Source organism: Oryzias melastigma, linkage group LG8 (genome assembly GCF_002922805.2).
Source record: "Oryzias melastigma strain HK-1 linkage group LG8, ASM292280v2, whole genome shotgun sequence".
Lineage (NCBI taxonomy): Eukaryota > Metazoa > Chordata > Actinopteri > Beloniformes > Adrianichthyidae > Oryzias > Oryzias melastigma.
This window is the reverse complement of record NC_050519.1, coordinates 5,426,091-5,452,314: the sequence shown is the minus strand read 5'-3', so window position 1 is coordinate 5,452,314 and position 26,224 is coordinate 5,426,091. Positions and strand designations below refer to the sequence as shown.

General features: G+C 39.0%; 1 protein-coding gene across 1 annotated transcript in view; it reads left to right on the top strand.

Annotated features, from left to right (window-relative positions):
• vat1 (vesicle amine transport 1) overlaps positions 1 to 26,224 on the top strand; it is a gene marked incomplete in the record, with an annotated part of 40,598 nt that overhangs the window by 3,151 nt on the left and 11,223 nt on the right. The window contains 4 exon segments of the mRNA XM_024272100.2: positions 4,233 to 4,440; positions 20,333 to 20,503; positions 21,433 to 21,522; positions 24,975 to 25,216. Of these exon segments, the coding sequence (XP_024127868.1) occupies positions 4,233 to 4,440; positions 20,333 to 20,503; positions 21,433 to 21,522; positions 24,975 to 25,216 (711 nt within the window).

Below are 26,224 nucleotides of genomic sequence, written 5' to 3'. Positions count from 1 at the left end.
AGCATGTAGCTGAAAAAATAGCTAAACTCCAATATAGCCTAAAAATCTGAAAAAAGCCTAAATTACCCAAAACAGCTAGCGTGTAAAGATTAGCCCAACTCCAAAACAGCCTAAAAAAACTTAAAAAAACCCCTAAATTAGTTAACAGCTAGCATGTAGCTGAAATATTAGCTAAACTCCAAAATAGCCTAATAAAAAGTCTAAATTAGCCAAAATAGCTAGCATGTAGCTGAAATATTAGCTAAATTCCAAAAATAGCCTAAAAAATCTCAGTAAATGCCAAAATAGTCAAAAAATCTAGCACAACGCTCATTTTTATAACTTTAAAACTGTAACTTTTTAACATATTTATGAATAATAAAAAGGCAGGAATATTATTCTAGAGTAAATCACTTAAACCTTAAATAACTTTCAATATTTTACCCTCCATAAAAATAAATTTTGTTAAAATTATGCAAGTTAAAAATAAGCTCAAGATAACATCGGGTCATTAATAACAATAAAATAAAATGATCTGGAGGGCCGGATATAATTACCCAGAGGGCCGGATCCGGCCCCGGGGCCTTGACTTTGACTCGTGTGATTTAATTTGTCTGAGGGACAAAGTGAGAACTCGAATTTACACATTTCAGCTACGAAATTGACATTTAAATAAAATTCCAAGAAAGTAAAGCGACTTCAATCATTGTTGGAGTGCTCGGATTATCTACGATTCTGTGTTTGGCAGTTTAAAGGTTTTGGAAAACTTAATCGTCTCTGAGGTTCTCCATAAAGTTGAGTGAAATGAGACGGTGAGCTCACCCAGAATGACCTAAGGGGAGAGTGACAGTAACAGTGAGTAAGGGGCGGAAAGAGGAAATATTACAGATCATGCCGAGGCTCCCCTGATGCCAAACATCAGCACTTTTCCACCCCTTCTAGGCCTAAAAAAAAAAAAAAAAAAAAAACATTAATGCTCTCCTTTGGTGAGTTTTAGAAGGATCTGACCCATATGTTCTCAATTACCTCCCACTGGCCCACATTGTCAGTCTGGTATTTCCTCCATCAATCCTTCCCTCCCCCTCATCCATAGCCTTGTAGCTAATCCCATGAATCCTCCTTCAACCGCTGGACTATCAGTGAGTGCTGCTCTTCAGCTGTCCATCTTTATGCATTAAACTCCTGAAAGACTCACTCCAATCAGGGGGAAAAATAATGTTTTTAACATGTTCTGTGGTATTTTTAAGATTAAGAAAATGAAGCTTAAATTTGCTTTTCTAAGTATTTATTTACTCAAATCGTCATGAATCAGGAGCAGATGAACAAATACAGTTTGATGCAAATGATGTAGAAAACACTTTAGCTCTCTGCTCTGCTCCATTCCGATGCATCCACTTGTAGGCGACTAGATCCATGAACGTTTTCTGTTTCCTCGTCCCAAGTTAGCATCTGACTCAAAACAGTACGGCTGTGTTGCTTCAGTATTGCTCGCAAATTTCTAATGAACTTCTGCCCCTCTGCAGAAACTATGTCCTAGAAAATGACAGGTTTTGATGGTAAACATAATAATAATTAAAAAAAAACACTGGCAACACTTCAAAGTAACTAAAAAAGATGACTGGAACGGGACTTTTTTATTTAAAAGTTCAGTTTGTCTCATGGAAATGGAACGTGTCATAAAAAGATGGATTCTACTTTTGTTCAGCTGATGTTGCTCATTTAAAGAAATGAAAAAAAAATGAGAGGGACCTGGTTAATATTTTAAAAGAATTGAATATTTTTCAGCTTTTTTGAGTCCACATATGTATATTTTAATCCTTTGGTTTGTTAATGTTGTGTGTTGATGTGCTGGTTGCTCTGTAGTGTTTCCTTTTACCTATTGTTAAAAATAATAATAATAATAACAATAATTGCAGAACTCAATTTGAATCTTTGTAAATTGAAAGAATGTGCAATAAACAATGCATTCACCGTTTTCTAGTGCTGTCCAAATCTACGAATTCCAAAATCGAAAGCACTGGAAATTTCCCAGAACTCTTTGAGGAAAAACTAGCGTGATCGATGCTCACTAGATTAGCCAATATACCCACAATGCATTGCGGTCGAACAATTTCGAACACAAAAACGTGTCTAAATGTAATATTTTAATAAGTCATCAACATTTTCACCATCAGAACACAATGAAGTCATAAATAAACGCCGTAAAGTGTTCGTATTTATTCGATTTTCACTTCGTGAAATCGGTGACGTCATATCCGGTGTTTAAAAAAACGAAAGAAAAGTAGTGAACATCGTGTCCGAATTACCTTTAAAATCCAGAACACTACATAGTCACACATTATATGTATTTTTTTAGTAGTTAGGGGTTAGGGGGGAATTCTGACGCAACCTTCGTTCGAACTTCGGTCGAGGACTTCCGGCTAATGATGCTCTGGCGCCATCTTGTGGTCGTGTAGTTTTCTACGGCCAGGTCCTCTTAGAAAAAACAGCAGAAGGTGGGAAAACAAAAAAATAAAATAGAAATCTTGTTGAATCAACAGAAAAAAGGCAGTTTGCATGTCCAAGTATCACATGTTTTGTATGTGGGCTAAAACAACACCTACACCAACAATACCAAGATATGCAGCTTCATTTTTAAACTATTCAATCTATGTGGGAGTCTTACCACCTGACTCAAAATCTAAGAAATTTCCTTTTTTTTTTTTTTGCTGAGGTCATCAAAGATCGAGGCCGAGCAGCCCGCTGACTGGGAGGCCTGCATACCCCCAAATTGAATCATCATCTGATTAAGTCCATTCATTTACAGTTAACTGGAAGAGGCTTTGTTCAGCGCTCCCTCACTCCTGACCCCAACCGTGACTGTACGAGGGCAGAGAGAGGAAGTGTGTGCGTGTTTGTGCGTTGTAACCGGAGTGTGACTGACAGCAGCTAACAAAAGAAATGCAGCAAATGCGTCGAGCTGTGGGAGACATGTTTGCATCCAGCCGGGCATTGATTTGAAGAGTGTAGATCTCAAAAATCAAGAAAACATGAAAAGATTGCGATGTAAGCTAAAAGGCGGAGACCACTTTTTAAGAAGAAAATGAATGAAACAAACCCAGTGACTTTAGATAGAAAGATGAGGCCGTGAAAAGACAGCGAGACGGAGATCTCTCTAATTGGAGGGGATAGACAGTGAGACGCATGGCTCCCTCTGGACCATTAGAGCGGCCTGGGTGGACAGAGTTTGTTCCCAGGAGGAGAGGGGCTTGTTTTATGCTCAGCCATGGGGAAGAATCTGGCAGGGACGTTGATGAGTGGAGAGAAGCCAGAGAAGAAGATGGGCCCCATTGTCCCGTTTTTGCTGATGAGCAACAGGAGGACGGGGACACTCCTCATCAAGACAAAGAGCGAATGAAGATCGGTGGGGGATGAAAGGGAGAGCGTCAAAGAAGACAGACAGGATGAGAGCGGCCGACTGAAGAAGGGGAAGGAAGACGCTCTAAAGTTGTAAGAGGAAAAGGAGTCAGGAAGTGAAAGAGAAAGAAGGGAAGAGAAAAAGTGAGGAGAATGGAAACAGGGAGGTGGGGGGGCTGTGTTGAGGGTTGGATAAGGGGGGGAGGAAGAAAACAGGAAGAGAGTTATAATGCCACAGTCGTCTCCGTTTCCTCTGTCCCTCGATTGAGCTCCCCTGATTGGTCGGTGCGCTGACTGGGAGAGGATTTATATCTCAGGTCATTCTTCTGGAAAGAGACAGTTGTGTATCAGAGGATCCTGCTCTGATAAGTAGAGGTTGGGGGCGCAAGGTGGTCAAGATTTGAAGCAGGATGTGCACCAAAGACTAGAAAGCTAAAAAAAAAAAATGCTGAAGACGCGACAGATTTCCGTTTGGAAATCACTTCTGCATCAGCAGCGTTCTCGTATTTCCACATCAGCCTCAACTTTTTTTTTTTTTTTTTTTACGTCTATTCTTATTCCCTCTTTTCTTGTTTGCTCGAGTTCTTGGAGGGCAAACACTTTGAGGTTTGGCGGGTAGAGAAGTAGTTGGATGTTTGCATGTCTGCTGTTTTGTTGCAAGCAAAAACAACAAACCCCATTCCTGCCATTCCTGCCACACCATTTCGATCATTCATACCACGCCACAGAAACCACGGCGTTCAGATGCCAACCGCTCCGTCAGCTGAAGAATGAAGCCAATAAGCGGCAGCAGATAGCTGTCAAAAAGTTTCCACTTAGCTAAAACTGATCGTGTCTTCCTTTACTTTCTGTTTCAGGTGGGCGATAAAGTGATGGTGCTGAACCGCTATGGGCTGTGGCAGGAGGTGGCGGCGGTGCCGGCCAGCCACACCTTCCTCATCCCAGACGGCATGACTTTTGAAGAGGCCGCAGCCCTCCCGGTCAACTACATCACCGCCTACATGATGCTCTTCGACTTTGGCAACCTGCGGCCCAACCAGAGCGTGCTCGTCCACTCCGCTGCAGGTATCACCGCGCAAAACATGGCTTGCCACCTTCTCTCCGTTGAAGAAACATAATTTAAACTGAAACTAATCGGTTTATCACTGCTTGCACAGCCCTGAAACTACACATTTGAATCAACTTATACCTAGTAAAGTTGCATTACCTGTGGTAATGCTAGTGTGAATGGTTTTTGCTGAAAGTAGTTGCTAAAGATGTTGACGTTTTTTTTTATTTATTTATTTTGCTGAAAAATAGTGACGCAATTTGCTTTAATTGCTGAAGGGATTTTCTTAAAATGCAAAAGCTATTTGCAAAATGTTAAGTTTGCTAAAAGACTGAAAATTCTGTTAAAGAACTATGAAAAAGCGCTGAAGTTGACCTACATTTCTGAAAATCTTCTAGTAAAATTGCTTTTAAATATCCCTAATAAATGCCAATTTTGGAAAAACATTTAGCTTGTTGCTTAAATATGAAACTAAATGAAACAGAAATGTTAGCCTGTTTGCTAAAATGAAAGCTAAACTCTAAATTAGCCTATAAAAACCTCAGTAGATAACAAATTTACTAAAACAGTTAGCATGCTACTAAATTAGCTTATCTCCAAATTAGCATAAAAAACCTCAGTAGATGCCATATTAGTCAAATAGCTAGCTTGTTGCTTAAATACTAGCTAAACTCCAAAATAGTCTCAAATTTCTCCTTAAACTAAATTAATGAGAAATGTTAGCCTGTTTGCTAAAATAGAAGCTAAACTCTAAATTAGCCTATAAAAACCTCAGTAGATAACAAATTAGCTTAAAAAGTTAGCATGTTGCTAAATTAGTTAATCTCCAAATTAGCATAAAAAACCTCAGTAGATATCATATTAGTCATAAAAGCTATCTTGTTGCTTAAATACTAGCTAAACTCCAAAATAGCCTCAAATTTCTTGGTAAACTAATTACTCAAAAACATTAGCCTGTTTACTAAAATAAAAGCTAAACTATAAATTAGCCTATAAAAGACTCAGTAGGTAACAAATTATTTAAAAATGTTAACATGTTGCTAAATTAGCATAAAAAACCCCAGTAGATACCAAATTAGCTAAAAAGCTAGCTTGTTGCTTAAATACTAGCTAAACTCCAAAATAGCCTAAAAATCCTCAGTAAACTAAACTAGTTGAAAACGTTTGCATGTTTGTTAAAATAGAAGCTAAATTCTAAATTAGCTTACAAAAACCACAATAGGAAACAAAATAACTAAAAATGTTAGCATGTTGCTAAATATTAGGTAAACTTTAATTTAAAAAAAAAAATTACTATAAAAGATTAAAGCATAACCCATAAAACATTTAAAAGCGTGTTGCTAATCTACTTAAAACTTTGAAATTTGAAGACTTTCTCATTCATTTCCTATGGGGCATATTTTGCTCAATATTTCAAAAACTATTAAGTCTATAAATGCCAAAAATACAAGCAGTAATGTCCTGATCAAGCTGAACGTTTTGATTTCTGAAATCACTGAAAGGTTTGATTGAGTTATTACGTGTCGAAAAGCAGCAGGAGGATCACTGTAGTGAGAATGCTTACCAAGCATTCACAGAATTAGAAGCAACATTAGTGAGATTAGTGTTATTCATGCTACACCTAATCGCTCATCTGTATCTGATGGTTATTTTTCACAAGTCTTTGCTTTATGCTCCTCCACATGATGTATGTCTGTTGGAGGAGGCCGAACTCTTCATTTGTGTGAGATATGGCTCCGGGTTTTGCTCTCACCATTACTGCCTGAACGCTAGCGCACCTGCCACCTGGGCTGTGAGGTCAAAGATCATCCTGCGTGGGATACAGATGGGGGACTGAGGGGAACAAGGCACCTGCTTTGGGGCGTGATGCATCAGGCCTGAGAGCATTTGATTTAGCTGTCTTTACACAGAGGGGCCAGCTGGAGCGAGCCCGACAGCATTAGCCAAAAGAAATGGTTCCCTCTCATTATCTGCTGGTGTACGGCTCTCACTTTTCCCTTTTTTTGTGAGTGCATGGGGAACTAAATGAGGTTGCTGTGCATTTGGGACACTATGTGGGTGTAAATGGCTCAGGGAAGTAAGCACATATTGAAAAATGTCCTTATTCTCATTGGGAAATGGAGCAGGAGCTTTGGGAGCCTGTCAGTGCAGGTGCATCTCTCCCTTAGTGTTAAAATAAATGGAATAAAGGTAACAATCTGTATTTCACACGCTGTCATCGTGGTTTATAGCTGCAGTCACTCTGAAAATCCAACCAATGCTCCATCCTGGTGATGGCGTTTGTGCTGCAACAGGAACTATGGTTTAGGACGGATCCAGTCGACGCAGCACCTCTTGTTCCTCAGGGCGTCCTGCCAGTGTTTGCTCGCCAGCTGTCCAGACTTCAGCCCTGTTAGAGCACGCTGTGACAAAAAAACATTTGTGGAATTGTTGGGCCCGGATTCTTAGCATGTGTCAGTGATTATCGCGCAGAGAGAGCGCCACGCCACATGTTATGTTGTTGATGATAAGCACGAGCTCTGGTGAGTAAGGTGTTTGGAGATGTGCACATTGCTCAGCCAGCATGGCGGGACAGCACGGCTCACACGGCGCTGGATGCTGCGTCTGTGTGTGAAAAGTGTCCCACCCAGGATCAACCTTGTGTCGGATGATCCCTGATTAGACAGATCAAAGGTTTCTGCTGGGACAGCCGGAGCGAGGTGCAGGAGTCGCTTTTATGGAGCTATATTGGGGCCAATATTATTTAAACTCAAATAAATATTTATATTTGTATGTGAATTATTGTGTTCTTCCATTAAATGCTATCCAATAAACCAAATTAAATCAACCGAATGTTGTAGTTGAAAGTGTATGGAGCCATATTGGAGCAAATATAATTTGAAACCCAAATAAAACAAATACAAATGATTAAAAAAAGTAAAAAATGTAAAATATAAAAAAAATGTAAAATGTCCAAAACTTTTTGCCATTGTAAAACTTTTTCTAGTGAGGCCACAAACCTGTTTTCTTCTCTGATGTGGGGCCGGGGTCAGTTTGTAGGCTAATAGAAAAAGTGTAACAATCACAGCCTGAATGTAAACATTTATGGTTTTCCAGAAAGCCACACGTAGCCAAATTTTAAATAAATAATTTCTGTAATCTTCAAACAAAAAATAAGACTAAAACATTTTACAAACTAGATATTTAGCATTACCTGCAATAGATTAATACCTGATGATGCTTATAAATTGATAGCTAAAAACACAGAAGCTGATAGGTGAAAACGCTAAGGCTTATAGCTAGCTAAAATGCTAGTGAAGTGCCAAATTAGCAGAAAAAACTCAAAAAATTCTAAATTAGCCAAAACAGCTAGCATAAAGCTAAAATATGATCGAAACTCTAAATTAGCCTTAAAAACAGAAAAAAAGCATGTATTAGCCTAAACAGCTAGCATGTAGCTGAAATATTAGATACATTCCAAATTAGCCTAAAAACTGGAAAAATTTCTAAGTTAGCCAAAACAGTTAGCATAAAGCTAAAATATTAGCTAAAAACCAAATTAGCCTTAAAAAATTGAAAAATGTCTAATTTAGCCAAAACAGCTAGCATAAAGCTAAAATATTAGCTAAACTCCAAATTAGCCTAAAAAACCTACATTAGCCTAAATAGCTAGCATGTAGCTGAAATTTTAGCTAAATACCAAATTGACTTAAAAAACTGGAAAAATACCTAATAATTTAGCCCAAACAGTTTGGGAGGCCGGGTCAAATGTGGAGGAGGGCGGATCTGGCCCGCGGGCCGTAGTTTGGGGACCCCTGTTGTAAAATGAACTTAAATATTTTCAGCTTCAAATGTTTTGTTTTTTAGATTTTAAAGCTCTATCTTTTCAAAACAAAGTTTTTTTTTCAGTTTTAACTCTTTTTTTTCTTTTTTGTTTTCGATTCTGAATTTTTCAGTTTCAAAACGTTTGACTTTATGTAACACAAGAAAATGGTGTTTTGAACGCGTGGTTTGTACGTGATAAAACTCTGCTTTTTACACACTTCCGACTATGAAAGTACAAACAATACAGACATTTTCTGACCACAATTATCCAAATCCTCAGAGTTAGTAAATTCAACAGGACTGAAGTTACCGCCTTCATCAATTTTGATTGGTCCTTCATGTTAGCCCCGCCCAACGAACCACAACGGGGCCAAAAGTTTTGAAATTAAAATTTTGAGTTTTGAAACCTAAAAAACAAAACATTTGAAGCTAGAAGTAATTAAGTTTAATGAAGAATAGCGAAAGTTTTGGACATCTTATATTTTTTATTTACCAAACGCCAACATTTTTTTTTCCAATTTGTTTTATTTTGGGTTTCAAATAATATTGGCCCCAGTATACCTCCATACACTTTCAGCATTTATAATTTGGTTGATTTAATCTAATTTATTGGATAGAATTTAATGTAATAACATAATAAAAGCATTACAAACTATATATATATCAATCTAATTTCTGATATAAAGTAGTAAATTAATTAGAAAATGTAAAAATGAATTTGCAAATATGCAATTTAATTCATTAAATATAACTGTTTGATTTGTTGCTTCAAATGAAAAAAGAATCAAACTTTGATAAACCCACACCTATTGTGTGAAACATAAACAAAAACAACCTCAAATATACTAAAAACTATCTGAATTAACCTGCTTTATACTATCAAATGTAGATATTTGAATATTTTTTTTTCAGGTTTGTTAAATTATAAATGCAATATCCTCAACTTTTTATATGAACAGGCAAAACTTTATTCGTCTTCTTCAAAATATGCTTCAAAAATGGAAGTAAAAATGATCAGTGGAAGGTTTTTTATTTAGGCAAATAATTCCAGATTTCTTTTAAAAATATTGCTTTTTTGTTTTTGCAATGCTTAATGGAGCTTCTATTGATGATTTATAAATATTTGTCAAAAATAATACTGATATTGACTCAAAAATTGGGGGGCAACCAGGCGACCATTGCTATGTGATGGGGCAGCGGGCACCCCTCGCCCCCCTGTAGCTCCACCCCTGTTCTTGATTCAAGATAAATTATCTATTTTTTGTCTCGCAAGAAAAATACTCTTATTAATAAAGCTTTTTATAGTTTTATAGGCTAAAATTAGGTGACTAAGTGATTATAAATAAAAATAAAAGCTGATTCTTTGGTTATTTAGACTTTTTATCATTTTTGTTCTTTTTAAGTATATGAAAAGCTTTTAAATATACATGTGAAAACATCATTTTCAAGACTTTTTTGGACATAAAGTCACATGACGGGGTTTCCTCACCCAGCGGTTTGAACTGATTGATCTGAAGTATTTTCCATGCTGCGGTAATGACACTAAATAGTCTGTTCTTTAACCTTTAAGTATCACATGATGATATGGATTTCCACCCTTAAAATTCACCAAAACCCCCTTTCAAAGAATGTGGGTTTCCGTGGAGTAAAAAAAAAGATGAATATGTGTTTTGTAATGTGATGAAGCAATAATCCCCAGTAAGTGGCCTTGCCCAGAACTTCAACAAACATCCATTTAAGCACTTTACAATGTTGTCTGTGTGTCTGAACGCTCTCCAGCAGAAGATTCCTGCACTGAGTTTGTGTGCATCCCTGAACCTAAACTGCATTCCTGATGGACCCGTTTCTGTTGAGTCTTTCAAAAAAAAAAAAAAGTGTGTTTGTATGTGACTTGAACTTGGAAGGATCTGCACGGATGAGGAGTAACAGCGGGGGAGAACATAGGCGGGAGCCTGACTTCAGAGCGCTCATTTCATCAAACGCTTATGGCAACATTTCTCTTTATCTCTGCGACCACACGTTTAATAGCTGCTCTGCGACTTTCAAGAGAGTGCTTGAGACGCTCCTCCAGTCTGTCTTAGTCTTGTTGGAATTTAGGCTATTTAGAATTAATTTCGGGTTTAAACCGTCTCTAAAGTAGTTTAAACAGTCGGACCGTTGATAATTGGTTGAAACGTTTTTAGATCAATGTAAGGAGATTAGGTTTTAGGGTTTAAAAATGGACAGATAAGAGACAAGAAAACCAGACAAAAGATTTTAAAAAAGTAAATAATTAAATATGATTATTTTTTAGCAGTTTTGTCCACATTTTTGGGGATTTGAATTGCTTCATTTCAAGTAATCAACCAAAAAATACAAAAATAGACAAGCAAATTATGATTAATCGTGACTTGATTGGAAAAAATAAAGTGTAAAAGATACATCTTCTTATAGTAAATGATTCCATTTTATATATTTGTATTCCGATCATCTTTTTGATCTATTTTAAAGCATTCCCAGTGATCGATTGATTATGATTTTAACATTTTTAGTTAGTCGTTTTCTAACATAACATAACATAGTTTCTGCAGAGTGGCAGGACTTTATAAGAAATTTGCCTCTCTTGAGTTGTGGGCAGGAATGTTGGCGTAGAGTAAGTCTGCCCTCACTTCCCGACATCCTTCTATTTACACGCTAGCTTACAGCCCCCATTCTATTTTTCTATGGACTTACAACAGATGGAGGTTTGGGTCAGAACTGTTTAATGGGTCAATTTTGCAAAGGAAATGCTCAAAATACCGGATTGAACCAGACCGGTCAGTGAAAACAAGTCTAAAAGGTTAACTAAACCCTAAATCAACTTTTTTTTTGGCTGTTCTCTTCTATAAATGGGGCTTTAAAAGTGCTGTCTGTTGGTCATTGACAAATTAAAATAAACTTGTTTAATTCTTGAAAATATAGTCAAAAAGTTACTGTGTGCTGCCCCCTACAGATTGAATCGAGTTATTACAGTTGAATTTCGTGATTGGTCAAACCATGCAAGTTTCAGAAGTCTCACGTCATGATCTGCAGCTCCAGTAATGATAACAGTCCTGTTCCCAAGCCCCGCCCCTCTGACTGGATTTTGAAATTCTGGCTGTGGGTGGAGTCAGCCTCCAACTTCCCGGTTTGGTTCCCCTTTAAGGTACAGCTACAAGCTTTTTGCATTTTTTTGTCCTAATATACAACAATTTCACTAAAGAAATAGAATTTTAAGCTTAATTTTCATCGTAAGTGTCATCGTAAAATGCAAGAAGAAGATGTTTAAAACACCAAAAATATGATTTTCATTGAAGTGGGTCTTTAAATGTGAAGTTTTAGCTTTCAAAGTCACATCTTTACATATTTAAAAAAGAAATGAATGTTGACTTCAGGTAGACTAGATGATTTTATTAAGCAGAAATCATCTTGATTTACAACAATTCAACTAAAGAAATAGAATTTTAAGCTTATTTTTCTTCATAAATATCCTCCATTGTGAGAAAAATCCAACAAGAAGATGTTAAAAACACTAAAAATAGGATTTCTATGGGAGTGGGTCTTTAAATGTAAAGTTTTAGCTTTCAAAGTCACAATTTCAATATTTTTAAAATAAATTAATGTTGAATTCAGGTAGACTAGAGGATTTTTTTGAGCAGAAATTGTCCTGACTTAAAACAATTTGACTAAAGAGATACAATTTTAAGCTTAATTTTGTTAATAAATGTCCTCCATCGTAATAAAAATCCAACAAGAAGATGTTTAAAGCACAAAAAATATGATTTTTCTTTTGGAGTGTGTCTTAAATGTGAAGTTTTAACGTTTAAAGTCACATTTTTAAATACTTAAATGTTGACTTCAGGTAGACTAGAGGATTTTATTAAGCAGAAATCATCCTGATTTACAACAATTTAACTAAAGAAATACAATTTTAAGCTTAATTTTCTTAATAAAGTCCTCCATCGTAATAAAAATCCAACAAGAAGATGTTTAAAACACACAAAATATGATTTTTATGAAAGTGGGTTTTTAAATGTAAAGTTTCAGCTTTCAAAGTCACATTTTAAATATTTTTAAAATAAATTAACGTTGAATTCAGGTAGACTAGAGGATTTTATTAAGCAGAAATCATCCTGATTTACAACAATTTGACTAAAGAAATACAATTTTAAGCTTAATTTTCTTCATAAATGCATCAAGAAGATGTTAAAAACACCAAAAATATGATTTTTCTTTTGGAGTGTTTCTTAAATGTGAAGTTTTAACACTTAAAGTCACATTTTTAAATACTTAAATGTTGACTTCAGGTCGACTAGAGGATTTTATTAAGCAAAAATCCGAATAAATTGTGCTGCTCGTTCCAATAACAATAGTTTCCTTTTTATTCTAAAAGCTGATTGGACGCCATCCTCCATTGTTCCATTGTGCAGGTAATCCCATCACGCTGACCTGTCTAATACGGTGACCTGTGAGCTGTTATGTGTCCAGCCTGACTGGTGTCATGTATGCGTCGGCGTCCGTAAACTCTGAATCACGCTCAGCTGCCGATCCCGTGGCTCCGCTCCTGTCCTTTCTCTCCAAACAATAGCTTGTTGTATTTCCTCCCATCGAGCCTCTCCTCTCCACCGCGCCGCACATCTGCATCCTCCGCCGTCCTCCTCCCCCTCCGGCCTGCCGTAACCTCCTCTCCCTCGGCGTGACCTCCGCATATCCGTGCTGCAGTCCTCGCCTCGGGGACCGTGTGGATGCTTCCCCTTTTGTTTTCCCCGGAGGACCTGGGGGGGGGGGGGCTCGGCGACATTTGGATGCATCTCGTGGGTCTTCGACTGTACCCAGCCAAGTGCTTTTCCTCTGACCTCTCCCTGAACTTCTCCTGATGTTTATGAAGCTCAGCCAGCCAACGCGCCACCACACCCACACTTCACATTCCTGCATATTATACCTACATATGGGGCTCCGCTGCTGGACGATGACGTCCACTCCTCTTTAATTTATGAGCCCTGGACCGAGTTTGTGCCAGCTCCAAGTGCATTGTGTTGCAGATGTGGATTGCATGATGTGATTAGGTGGTGTTGAGGAGGTGGGCGTCGCCACAAATTCCCAGATTTTGAATTTTGTAGGTTTATTTCTCCCACTCGCCAACATCCTCCTGCAGATGCTTCAGCCTGAATCTTCAGTGTGGGACCGAAGTGATCGGCTACACCGCCGAGCAGCTGCCAGAACGTGAAGTGATGCTTCCAGCGGCTGCACGTGGGGGAAATAAAACCGGCTGAGGGTTTAAGTATTTTCCAAGAACTGCTTGTAATGGAAGCAGCATTTCATTACTATAAATTCTTTCTTGTATTTTCAACAAAATATGAGGAACTTTCCCAGATTATTTCAAGCGATGCCATAACTTTCTTCAAGTTTAGCTTTTCTTTTACTTTAAAAAAAACATTCCCAGTAGTGTTTTAATTATGATTATGTCAAATCCCACAACCTAAATGTCTTAAAAAGCTATTTCTGAAGTGCCCATTTCCAAAATCTCTTCTGAGGGGGCGTGGCTTTTGGATCTGAGCTAAGCAGCTCCAACTCCCCCCTCTAAAAGCAGGATTTTTATCGGAGGGGACTTTAACTACCCAGCCACATTTTCATCGCTTTAGCTTTAAGAGAAACACATTTTTTTTCCTAATTCCTTTATACATTCCAATATTAGTAACTTTTCTGCACAAACGTAGTTTTTTTCTTTTTGTTTGATCTCCGTTTTTTGCAGTTGGATATTTTCTGGGGAATTTCTTTTTGGTTTGTGAAGCTACTTAAACTTTATCTGCAAATTATAGTACACTTAAGAGTCTCCTCATAGCACATAACTTGCCAAATAACCATTTAAAACCACACGCTTGCCCTTAAGGTGCTTAATTCTTTCCAGTTTGCTGCATATCTTAAAAAATGTCAAGTGCTGGGCGTGTCTGACTGCTGTAAAACAGAACGGGGATTCCCAAAGATCAACATTAAAAAATTACCTTAGAGAAAAATAAAAAAAATAAAATAAAAATCCCCTCAGTTGAATAAATAAAATATTGATTCTGTAGATTGAGTTGTTGCCATGCTATATTTAACTGTTTATTGCCTGTGAGTGCGTAAATTGAGGGAAATTGGGGTGAAAATAAATGCCAACCTTCTGCAGACCTTTAAAACTTCTGTCACGCCTGAAGGCAAAGCCGCTGGCATGTTTGCCTCCAGTGCAGCTGATCTTCAAATAAATGACAAGCAAAATGTTTTCAAGAATCGAGGACAGGGGTGTCAAACTCAATCGCACAAGGGGGCAAAATCCAAAACACAACTTAGGTCGCAGGATGAAAAGTATAAGCATTTATTGAACACTTTAAATATACAATTTTAAAACTTTAAAAGTGTAACTTTTTAACATAGTTATGAACTAGATATATAGCACTACCTGTGATAATGCTAGTGTGAAAGCTGCAAGCTGAATTAGGCCGCTGAAGATGCTGAAATCAATAGCTAAAAACGCTGAAGCTGATGGCTGAAAACTGTGAAGTTGATAGCTGAAAATGCTGAAGCTGATGGCTGAAAACACTGAAGATGATAGCTGAAAATGCTGAAGCTGATGGCTGAAAACACTGAAGTTGATAGCTGAAAATGCTGAAGCTGATGGCTAAAAATGGTGAATCTGATAGCTGAAAACGCACTAACTACACTAATAACTTTATTGAGAAAGGGACAGTGCATATTAATGAACATTAAAACAAATGTAAATATGCCAGATTATAGCCTCAGGCTAATTTCCATCTGGAGTTCCTTGGCAGGTTGATGTTAAAAGAAATAAAACAGAGTTTAAGAGATAAACACTACACACACAATTATAAAACACAGGTAAAATACAGTATACAAAATAAAACAAATAAAATACAGAAAAAATTTAAAAAAAATATACTTTTTTTAAAAATCGGAGCTTGCTTTGTAATAGTTTTCCTATCTCTGGTCATTTGTGATTGCAGATTTGAGACTCCAAAAGCCGCAGTTTCAGCTGCTTTTTAAAAATGACAAAGTTGATAGCTGAAAATGCTGAAGCTAATGGCTGAAAATGCTGAAGTTGATAGCTGAAAACGCTGAAGTTGATAGCTGAAAACGCTGAAGTTGATAGCTAAAACCCTGAAGTTGATAGCTAAAACCCTGAAGTTGATAGCTGAAAACACGGAAGTTGATAGCTGAAAACGATGAAGTTGATAGCTGAAAACGATGAAGTTGATAGCTAAAACCCTGAAGTTGATAGCTGAAAACACGGAAGTTGATAGCTGAAAACACAGAAGTTGATAGCTGAAAACGATGAAGTTGATAGCTGAATACGCTGAAGTTGATAGCTGAAAACGATGAAGCTGATGGCTAAAAATGGTGAATCTGATAGCTGAAAACGCTGAAGTTGATAGCCAGCTAAAATATTAGCTAAATAGCAAATTAGCCTAAAAAACAAAAAAAGACAAAGAAAAACTTAGGTTAGCCAAAACAAATATTGGCTTAATCTCCAAAACAGCCCCAAAAACAAATAAAAAACCTAAATTAGCCAAAAAGCTAGCCTGTCGTTGACATATTAGCTAAACTCCAAAACAGCCTAAAATAGTCCAAAAAGCTAGCAGAATAGCAATTTTTGAAACTTCAAAAATGTAACTTTTTAACATAATTATGTATAATAAAAAGACAGCAATAATATTGCAGAATAAATCAACTTAAACATTTAATAACTTTTAATATTTTACTCTCTCCAAAAATAAAATTTGTCAAAATTAAACAAGTTAGAAATGAGCCATTAATAATAATAAAATAATATGATCTGGAGGGCCGGATGTAATTACGCAGTGGGCCGGATCCGGCCCCCGGGCTTTGACTTTGACACATTTTCTCTAAAGTTATATGCTTAGACAAAAAAAAAATTGCACATCTTGTTTTATTACTTTCAGCACTCCCAGATCTCATTTATTATTTATCCCGGTCTTTGTAAGCATCAGATCCTTTGCCCTTAAATCTTTTGTTTGACGGTTCTTCTGGGTGTTGTAACAAATGTCTACTGAGAAAATCTCCTCCATGTCTGCGTTGCTCAGGAGGCCCTACCCTAGTTTGGAGAATGCTAATTCACTCTGACCACTGAGTAGGAGTCGGGGCCTCGTGGTTGAACTGTCTGCGCGTTCCTCAGGCGTGGCATCCCCGGCGGCAGATCTCTGCGCCGATAGTGGAAGAAAACCAGGCCAGCCTCCATTCCAACCTGCCAATCGCGTCGCTCGGCGCTGCAGCCGTTGACAAATGACCCCATCTTCCCCAACCCCTGCCACCACACGCAGGCGCAGGTGTGCGGGGCACCTGTTGGGGAAACCGTGCAGCACGGCGGGCTGCAGCTCGTTTCACTGCAACCAGCTTTTATGACAGGAAGGGCTTTGCGTGTGTTTTTATTGTACTGCGGCTTTATTTGTGTTTGTTAGCGCCGAGAGACTCACAGAATCACAAGCACTTCCTCCACACAGGCAAATGCACCCACCAACTAAAAATGGGCTTCCTCTATGAAACTCACTACCACCGAAGACAGCACATTAAACTGTTCTTCCAGCACACACACACACCAGCTCAGACATCCAGGAAAAACAACACGATTACATAACGCAGTTTAATACCTTAAGAGTTCACAAACAGCCTGCTTCATTTGAATCGGAATTAAGAGCTTCAGAATCTGTTTCCTGACATTGTTCTGGTTGCCTTCCAATATGCAGATTCATTCTTTAGCAGCCACTACCACCGGCTAATGATAGGTTTGAAAATGTCCTTGAAGAAATGTGCAAATATGTTGAGGAAAACCCGAAAAAGCATGGAGTGATAAAGAAGATGCTTCCCTCCAAAAGGGATGTTTTACTATATGGATGTCCATTCTGGTCGCCTCCACCCATCCCTGCTGCTGAAACTCCGGGTGTGGAGCAATAATAGTGGCCCCAGTGTCCGTTTGGATTCCACTGTGTTTTGAGGAAAATTCCTCTTCGCTCCCAACAGTCATGCTATGGATGCCAAGCACAATTTGTGCCAGAAAGTGAGAATGTAAGGATCCTGGGGAAGGACAAAACTCTTCTCTGTCTCCAGCCTGAGCCGAGAGTAAAACAGAATAAATAGGTGGAATGTTTTTTTGTCTTTTGACGTGTCTTTATTTCCAGGAGTAAACAATTCAATTGAATTTTGCCGCAAGAATCTGCTTAAGCTGCTTTCTCCTGGCTAAGTATTTTGTGGCTGCACTCCAGTTTGAAGAAGCAGGCATGCTGGGACCAAATGTAAATCTGAGAAAAATGGGAGGTAGAGGTTAATAAAAGGTTAATATTTTAATCTTGGCATATTTGTGAAGATTAGCAGATACCAGCAGCCAGTTGGGGCTGTTCGCTCCTCTCTGCTTTGTGATCTCTGTACATATGGATGTGTGCGTGTGATCCGAGGTGGGGTGCGGTAAAGGGGTTCTTGGCTCGGCTCAGCGGTCTTGTGATGGAAGATCAGGAGCTTGTTCTCATGGGAATCAGAAATATGTACCTTCTTATCTTTTAAATAAAAACATTTTTAACAGTTTATTTCTCGTATTTAAACAACAGATTATGAAGCAAATTTGCTGCCATAGTCGATGGGAAAGAGGAAATATAACAGTTTAGACTGATAGCATTGTGTTTGACTGAGATTATATGGAGTCCCCAAACAATGGCCCGCGGGCCACATCTGGCCCACCTCCACATTTGGCCCGGCCTCTGAACAATGTCAGGGACGCAAGATTTTTTATTTCCCACACTGGCTTTGAGTTTGTTTGCTAAAACTGCTAGCAAAATAGCCTTTAGCCAGTGCTTTGCTAACAGAAAATACTGTTAGCAACAATTGCAGACAGAATTGCTAACAGAAAACACTGTTAGCAACCATCGCAGACTGAATTGCTAACTGAAAACACTGTTAGCATCAATTGCAGACAAAAAGGCTAACAGAAAACACTGTTAGCATCAATCAAAGACAGAAAGGCTAACAGAAAACACTGTTAGCATCAATCGCAGACAGAACTGCTAACAGAAAACACTGTTAGCATCAGTCGCAGATAGGACTGCTAACAGTAAACACTGTTAGCAACAATTGCAGACAGAACTGCTAACAAAAACACTGTTAGCATCAATCGTAGACAGAACTGCTAACAGAAAACACTGTTAGCATCAATCGCAGACAGAACTGCTAACAGAAAACACTGTTAGCAACAATTGCAGACAGAACTGCTAGCAGAAACACTGTTAGCATCAATCGCAGACAGAACTGCTAACAAAAACACTATTAGCATCAGTCGCGGATAGGACTGCTAACAGTAAACACTGTTAGCAACAATTGTAGACAGAACTGCTAGCAGAAAAAGCATTTTCTTTTAGCCTACAAACTGACCCCGGCCCCACATCAGTAAAGAAAAAAGTTGTGTGGCCCTCACAAGAAAAGTTTGGGGACCCCTGACGTAGATGCATCTTATTTTGGATATTTTTGACTTGGAAATTTAACATTTTCTTCCCTTTCTGGCATGACTTGTGCAGCATTTTGTGCACACGTGTGCAGTGTGAACGTCACAAACGTTAAAAAAAAAGATGTAAACTTTTTTTTTTTTTTTTTAAATGTTCCGATTGTCAACATTTCTCTTCCATCCCCAAAGGAAGAGCAGCCAATGAAACAAAATGGCTCCCTTTGCTCAGTCATTGCTGGCAATTTGGCTGATGTTACCTTGGCAACACAAACTTGGTTTCTGTGAGAACAAGGAGAGATGGTTGCTGTTATAATGCAGCCACGACAGCTCTCATATCCAACAGCAACAGCCTTGATTTTTGTTCTGGGATCCACACTGTCGGCAGCCGAGATTCTCCTCAGCCAGACTGACCAAAAAAAGAAAAAAAAAATGTCAGAAGTGGTTTGGTTGAATGCATGTAGTTGTTTTGTTTCTGAGCCTTTCAGCCTCAGTGGCATCATTAGATCTTGTTCATCCAGCGAGCTGGTGTCACTGTTGTTTGTATGTGATTGTGCAGCCACCTAGAAAGCTGCTGCGGCGTTGCCACGGAAATGATGCCATTGCACGCTTAAAGAAATGTTCAAAAGGAGAGGAGATGCTTTGGATATATCTAAAGAAGCCCTTGACTCTAGAAAGTTCAAATTCTAGTTTTCCTTTCAGAGCCTGAAGAATAATTTATTGGAAGTATTAAATATCTAACACTCATTGAAAACTCATTGAAACACAGTAACTCAGATCAAGATTCTCACAGATTTCTAATTGAAAAGATGTAACAAAATCCCAGATTTTATTTCTCACGCTTCGTATCTCAGATCCCAAAGGAACATGCAGAATAAAATTGATTTCACTGATTAAAAATGTCCTAATTGGTCCTTTTTGTTCAATAAAACTGGTAAAAAGCCCAAAAATCCTTTCCTGCCTTCGTGATCACATTTCTGAATTGCAGCGTAAGGAATCAGATCCTCTCAACAAACCATTCAAAAATAAATATTAAGAGGAAACTTGTTGCTCCGTGTTCCTTTGTTCTCTCGTGTCAGATATGATCTATTCTTGACTTGGCCAAGCATGAATGACCTTTATGGATGCCTTTCTGCTCAGCTCCTCATCGCAAACAAGCCACAGCTTATCGGTAACCTATTACTTTTTGCACCGGCTCCCTTCACAAACACCGGCTGAGGCATTTGCCGCAACTATGTACACACACAGTGGAAAAATAAAGGCCGATTTTCGTCCCTTTTTGTTCTCAGATTGTGAGCCTTATTAGGGGACGATTGTGACTTTCTGCAGGGTTGATGTGTGTGTCAGTGTGTGTGTCTACATCCCCTCCAGGCCAGCTGAAGTAATCTGATTGTGTTTAATGCATAATGTGTTTACATACCCCTGAGAGAAACACATCCACTGAGTTATTGACGTGCTTGTTTTATGACCATAAATAATGCACATCGCATTTATTTCTCATTGAAAATGCTATTTGAGTGGGAGACGCTGTCAACCTGCGTGTCACCGGGGGGCTCAGTAAATAAATGTACACCCATATTTAATTTTAAGCGCTCATCAATACTTTTCTTCAGGTGGAGTGGGGATTGCGGCCACTCAGCTGTGCAAGACGGTGAAGGACGTGACCGTGTTCGGCACCGCGTCCGCCAGCAAACACGAGACCATCAGCTCGGGCGGCGTCACGCACCCCATCGACTATCGCACCAAGGACTACGTGGAGGAGGTCCGCAAGATCAGTCCAAAAGGTGAAAACCCGTGCAGGGACGAACAGATTTCTGCCTGGATTCTGTTTGCGCAGAGACCTGTGATTGTAAATAAAGCTGGATAAATAGTCCACTTTGAATTACGTCTGGGTTTATAACAGAGCGCATGCCATTCAGAGTCACTGTCTCATAAGGCAAACAGGCCTCCATCTGCTCAGCAACAATGCTCACGTCTGCAGGCTTTGTTGATCCTTTGAATAAACTGCCGGCGCTCAGATAAAACATTTTTGAGCCATTTTTTAAGCAAAGATGGTTTGCTCTAAATTGATAAACGGTGAAAACAAATCCCACACATGCTTTATGGAGAAGTGCTGCTTTTCTGAAGACATGATCCAGTTCTCGGCTCTCCTGCGAGGGTCATGTTTACACGCCGGAGGCTGTTTTCTTTACAGCGTGACAGAAAAGGCCTTACGGAGACGGATGTGTGAGGAGTGAGAAGTGACACTTTAGACAGAATGTGTCTAATTAGAAGTGGGATCAATGTGCAGCCCCGCTCTCCACCGGCCCTTTTGTGAATTCATCTGTTCTCTGGTCAAGGAGGAGTCCTGCTGAGAGCCTCCTCTAATCAATACAAGGGAGCGCGGAGGGGTGGCCCGATCTAAAGACGCCCTCCTGGCACAGAGCAGCATCATTACGGCTGAAGCTGCATTAATAAGCTTCAGAAAAGCCATGCGGTTATCATGCTGCGCTCCACTGTTTGTCCAAAGGAGGGTTTGTTACTCCTGTGATTGAGAAGTAGTTTATGCCTCCTGTTTTACTATTGACACCACTGATAAAACAAGGATCCCTCACTGCCTTCCTCCAGTTCCCTGTCATGGGTTCTCTGCACGTAAACATGGCTACACTGTAGTTAACTACTCCGGAAAAGGTTTTTCAGATCTGTCATAGCTCTCCGCTTTCTTCTCCCGCAGGTCTGGACATCATACTGGACCCTCTTGGAGGATCTGACACCCATAAGGCCTACAACCTCCTAAAGCCCATGGGGAAACTTATCACCTATGGTAAGTAAAAAATACCAAAATATTACCATAAAGACGACAATTGTAGCTGTAAAAACACTTGACAGCAAATCTTTTATATTATATGAATGAGTCCCTGTTGAATGCTAATGCTACGATGCTAAGATGATGCTTTGTTTGACTTGACGTTGACTCTTCAACGTTGCTTTAGGCAGCGCCATCACAGCTTTCCCGTTGACGCATTCACCACAAACGACAATACAAAATGAGTATTAGACGTTTAAGTATCTTCAAACACACAGATATTTGTGCCCATCATCAATAGCAACTATCTCATTTGCTCATGTGTAACATTTTAATGGAAAACATGGAGCGCTACAACAATTCTCTTTTAAAATTAACTTTTTTTTCATCTTTTGAGCTATTTTAAAATCAATACAAGTCGTTTTTTAATTATGTGTATGCAGTTTTTAGCCAAAATCGTGAAAGCTGTGATGCTTTATAGAACATACCCGGCCAGCAAGCCCACATGGGCCCCATATGGTTTAAAAGTGGCAGAAAATGTGGGCCCCAATTTGGTTTGTGTACAGTTTCTGTGGTGGCCCCACCTGTGTTTGCCCACATTGGTTTAAGTGGGCTCTCAGTGGCTAGCCACCCTCTTGGTGGACGGGATAGCATGCTAGCAGCTCCACTGTAGCGAGCTAGTGAGCTCTGCTGTAGCGAGCGCCGTTGTAGCAAGCTAGCAAAATCTGCTGTGGCCAGCTAACGAGCTCCATTACAGCGAGCTCCGCAGTATTGAGCTAGTAAGCTCCGCTGTAGCAAGCTACCAAGCCCCGCGTTAGCGACCTCCACTGCATTAAGCTAGCGAGCTCTGCTGTATTAAGCTAGTGAGCTCTGGTGTATTGAACTAGCAAGCTTCTCTGTATCAAGCTAGCGAGCTCCGCTGCCCACCAGGTGGCTAGTTAGCAAGCCACTCCACTGTTTCCACTTAAGCCAATGTGGGCAAACAGGTGGTGCCACCCCAGAAACTGTGGACAAACCCAATTGGAGCCCACTTTTAAACCACATTGGGCCCACCTGGCCTTGCTGACTGGATAGTTACTGTAGAGCAGCAATAATTCACCTCTGAGTTGTTAGGCGGAACCGCTGGTGTAAAGCAACACATTCCCCGTTGCAGAGAGCTCTCTGTTTACAAGATTTTCCAATAGCTTACAGTAGGTCCCCAAACTTTTTCTAGTGAGGCCACATAACTGTTTTCTTCTCTGATGTGGGGTCGGGGTTGCTTTGTAGGCTAACAGAAAAAGTGTAACAATCACAGTCTAAACGTAAAGAGTTATGGTTTTCCAGAAAGCCACACATAGCCAAATTCTAAATAATTCATTTCTGTCATCTTCCAAGAAAAATAATACTAAAGCATTTTAAAAACTAGATATTTAGCATTACCTGAAATAGATTAATAGCCAAAGATACTTAAATTAATAGCTAAAAACACTGAAACTGATAGCCAGCTCAAATATTAGCAAAGTGCCAAATAAGCAGAAAAAACCCAAAAAATTCTAAATTAGCCAAAACAGCTAGCATAAAACTAAAATATTAGCTAAACTCCAAATTAGCCTAAAAAAACCTTTATTAGCCTAAACAGCTAGCATGTAGCTGAATTATTAGCTAAATGCCAAATTAACCTAAAAAACAAAAAAAGCCTATCTTAGCCTAAACAGCTAGCTGAAATATTAGCTAAATGTCAAATTAGCCTAAAACACTGGAAAATGTCTAATTTAGCCAAAACAGCTAGCTAAAGCTAAAATATAAGCTAAACTCCAAATTAGCCTCAAAAACGTAAAACAAACTATATTAGCCTTAACAGCTAGCATGTAGCTGAAATATTAGCTAAATGCCAAATTAGCCTAAAACACTGGAAAATGTCTAATTTAGTTTGGGGTCTGGATCCGGCCCGTGGGTGGTAGTTTGGGGACCCCTGGCTTACAGCCCCTAACATCCCCAACATTTACAGGGCAACAAAACTGACGAGCAATGTTGGAGTTTTGAGACAGATTCCAGCTCAGACGAGGAAAATGAAGACATTCGTGGATCAATGTGGATGGATTGGATTGTAGGGAATGTATTTTCTGCAGCCAAATTCTTCTCCTACCCCTATGGCTTCCCCCTACCCCAACATTTAGCCCTCCTAATGGAGAGTTATATTGAAAAACTTCTATATAATCCGTGTCTTAAAATGCGGACAACGCTACCCCTCGATGACGTCATCATTAATCACCAGTCACGTTAGCGTGTCGCTACTAGCGCTCAAAAAAATCCACAACAGCACCAGTTTTATAAGATTAAGAAGTCATACTAAAACAAAAATCATTACTTACATTAAATGTAAACTTCTATGCTTCAGAGTCCCTCGACTATTGGAGTGGTATGGGAAGAATTCAGATTCGGCCTTCGTCACAAATAAGCTTTTTTTGAATTTCAATAAAGAAATACTCAGAAATGCAATTTTAAGCTTAATTTTCTTTAAATTTGTCAAAAAAATGCCACAAGAACATGTTAAAAACACCTTTTTCATTGGAGTGGTTCTTTAACCACCTTCACCAAACTGTTTTATATTTAAGAATGTGTTTAATCTTTTATGTAATTCATGGAAATGATCCTGAACTGAGCTGGCTGGCGTTCCTCTGAACAGGGTGAAATACACTCCAGCATTTTCCCAATGGGGCTGAAACTCCCACAAACAAGGCATTCCTTCCTGGTACTGAATCGCCACAATTTAAAGTTATCAGACAGAATTCTTCACATGCCTGTCATTTTTTTCCTCCTTTACATTTCGCTTTATTTAACTTTAAGATGAATCTCTTGAGACAAAGACTTCCCATCCGCGGGATGAGTAGAATAGTAGAATAGTTGTGGGTTTCCCTCTCGCCGCAGAGTAAAGATGCTTTCTTGTGGGTGGAGTGACCCCACTGCGGAGACCCATGTCACCCGTGGGAACGCCTTTGCGCTTGCTCTGTCGCAACGCTGCTCTATACATGAAGTGGGCGGGATCGGCATCCACGGAGAACAGGCCTTCGTCTTTCCGTGTTACTCGGAGAGCTACTACCCAGCATGGTGCCCTCCACCCTCACCCCTTCTTGTCCCTCCGTGCCCGCTGCTTCTCTCCCAGCTTATCTGAAGTAGGCATGTCTGAACAATGGTCGTTCTATCTGCACGAAACCTGGAATGTGTCTGAATGTAGCGGGCTGGATCTCTGAGCGGGCTTTGTGTTCCTGGTTTCCCCTGAGAAAGATGCAGATTGAGAGCACAGGGTGTGGAAGCTAAAGTGCTGAAGAGGTTCCTCACTCAAAATACTTATGAAATCTGAGTTCATGAATCCAGTTTTTAAGATTTTTGACTTAATTACCAAACTAAATATGTAAAAAAAATGAGTTATTTATGATAATATTGGAGAAAAAAGTAAAAATAGAGATCTTTGTGTTCCTTCTCACTGTCAGGAGCGGCCAACATGCTGGCGGGCCAGAAGAAGAACCTTCTCGCTGTGGCCAAGAACTGGTACCACCAGTTCTCCATCCACACTCTCAGCCTGATCCAGGGGAACAAGTCGGTGTGCGGCTTTCATCTAGGCTACCTGGACGGGGAAACCGAGCTCATCACCCAAGCGATGAACACCATCTTAGATCTGTACAAGCAGGGGAAGGTCAAGCCCCGCATCGACTCCACCTGGCACCTCGAACAGGTTTGTTTGACAAATCCGTGTCTCTGGAATAACATTCCAAACTAATACTCGAAATTATATTAATTAATTAAAAACCTCTTTATTGAGGCTTGAATTGCAGATGATGATTGATTTAATTCCTAGTTTTTTTTCATTTCTTTCAATCCCTCAATTCAATTTTGATTTTACACATTTTTGTAGAAATTCATTAATAATCTGATATGTTTTAAATATTTATATTAATCTGATACAGTTCACATACTGTAAAATAATTAGATTGTTAACAGCATACATGGTTTCTTAAAAGGAGAAAAATGTTCAGATTATTAACATTGTAAACATTGTTCTGCCTCTCCTGGACGGTGTTTCAGTTTGGCCACTAGGTGGCGATTAGCATTACACCTTATTCCAGAAGAAGAAGAAGAAAGTATGAATAAAAAACGGAATTTTACACCACAAAATGGTTACTTTAAAAAAACATTTCCTTAAAAGAGTTCAAAAGTTCATGCCTGTGAGTTTATAAAGATGTTAATTTAGTCAGCAATGTTTGTTCAGGTCGACCGAGCGTTAGCATTAGCCGTCCAATGGGAAATTCCATTAAACGTTAGCATCAAGCTAGCAGACTAAATTGATTCATATTTTTACGAATGGATTAAATTGATTAAAGCTTCAAATCCATTTTATCAACCCAGGCTCTTTTATATCTTCTGTTTCGATTGTTTTTTTGTTGTTTTTTTTTTTTAGCAAAAGCATTTTAAAATGTCAAAAATTTTGCACCAAGGCTTTTAAAAGGTATCTATAAGCAAACGTATTAAACTCCTCTACTGTCATCTTCACATTGGCTCCCAATCAAATTTGGAATTGATTTCAACTGATGTTGTATAGCTTTTAGAGGCTTGCACTGTTAAACTCCCTCATATGTTGATGTCCTTTTATTCCTTTATTCTTCATCTTTTCCTTTAAGGTTCACAAACCAAAAACTTTTGAATATCTCTAAAATTTGCAATAAAACCAGAAGAGAAATTTAAA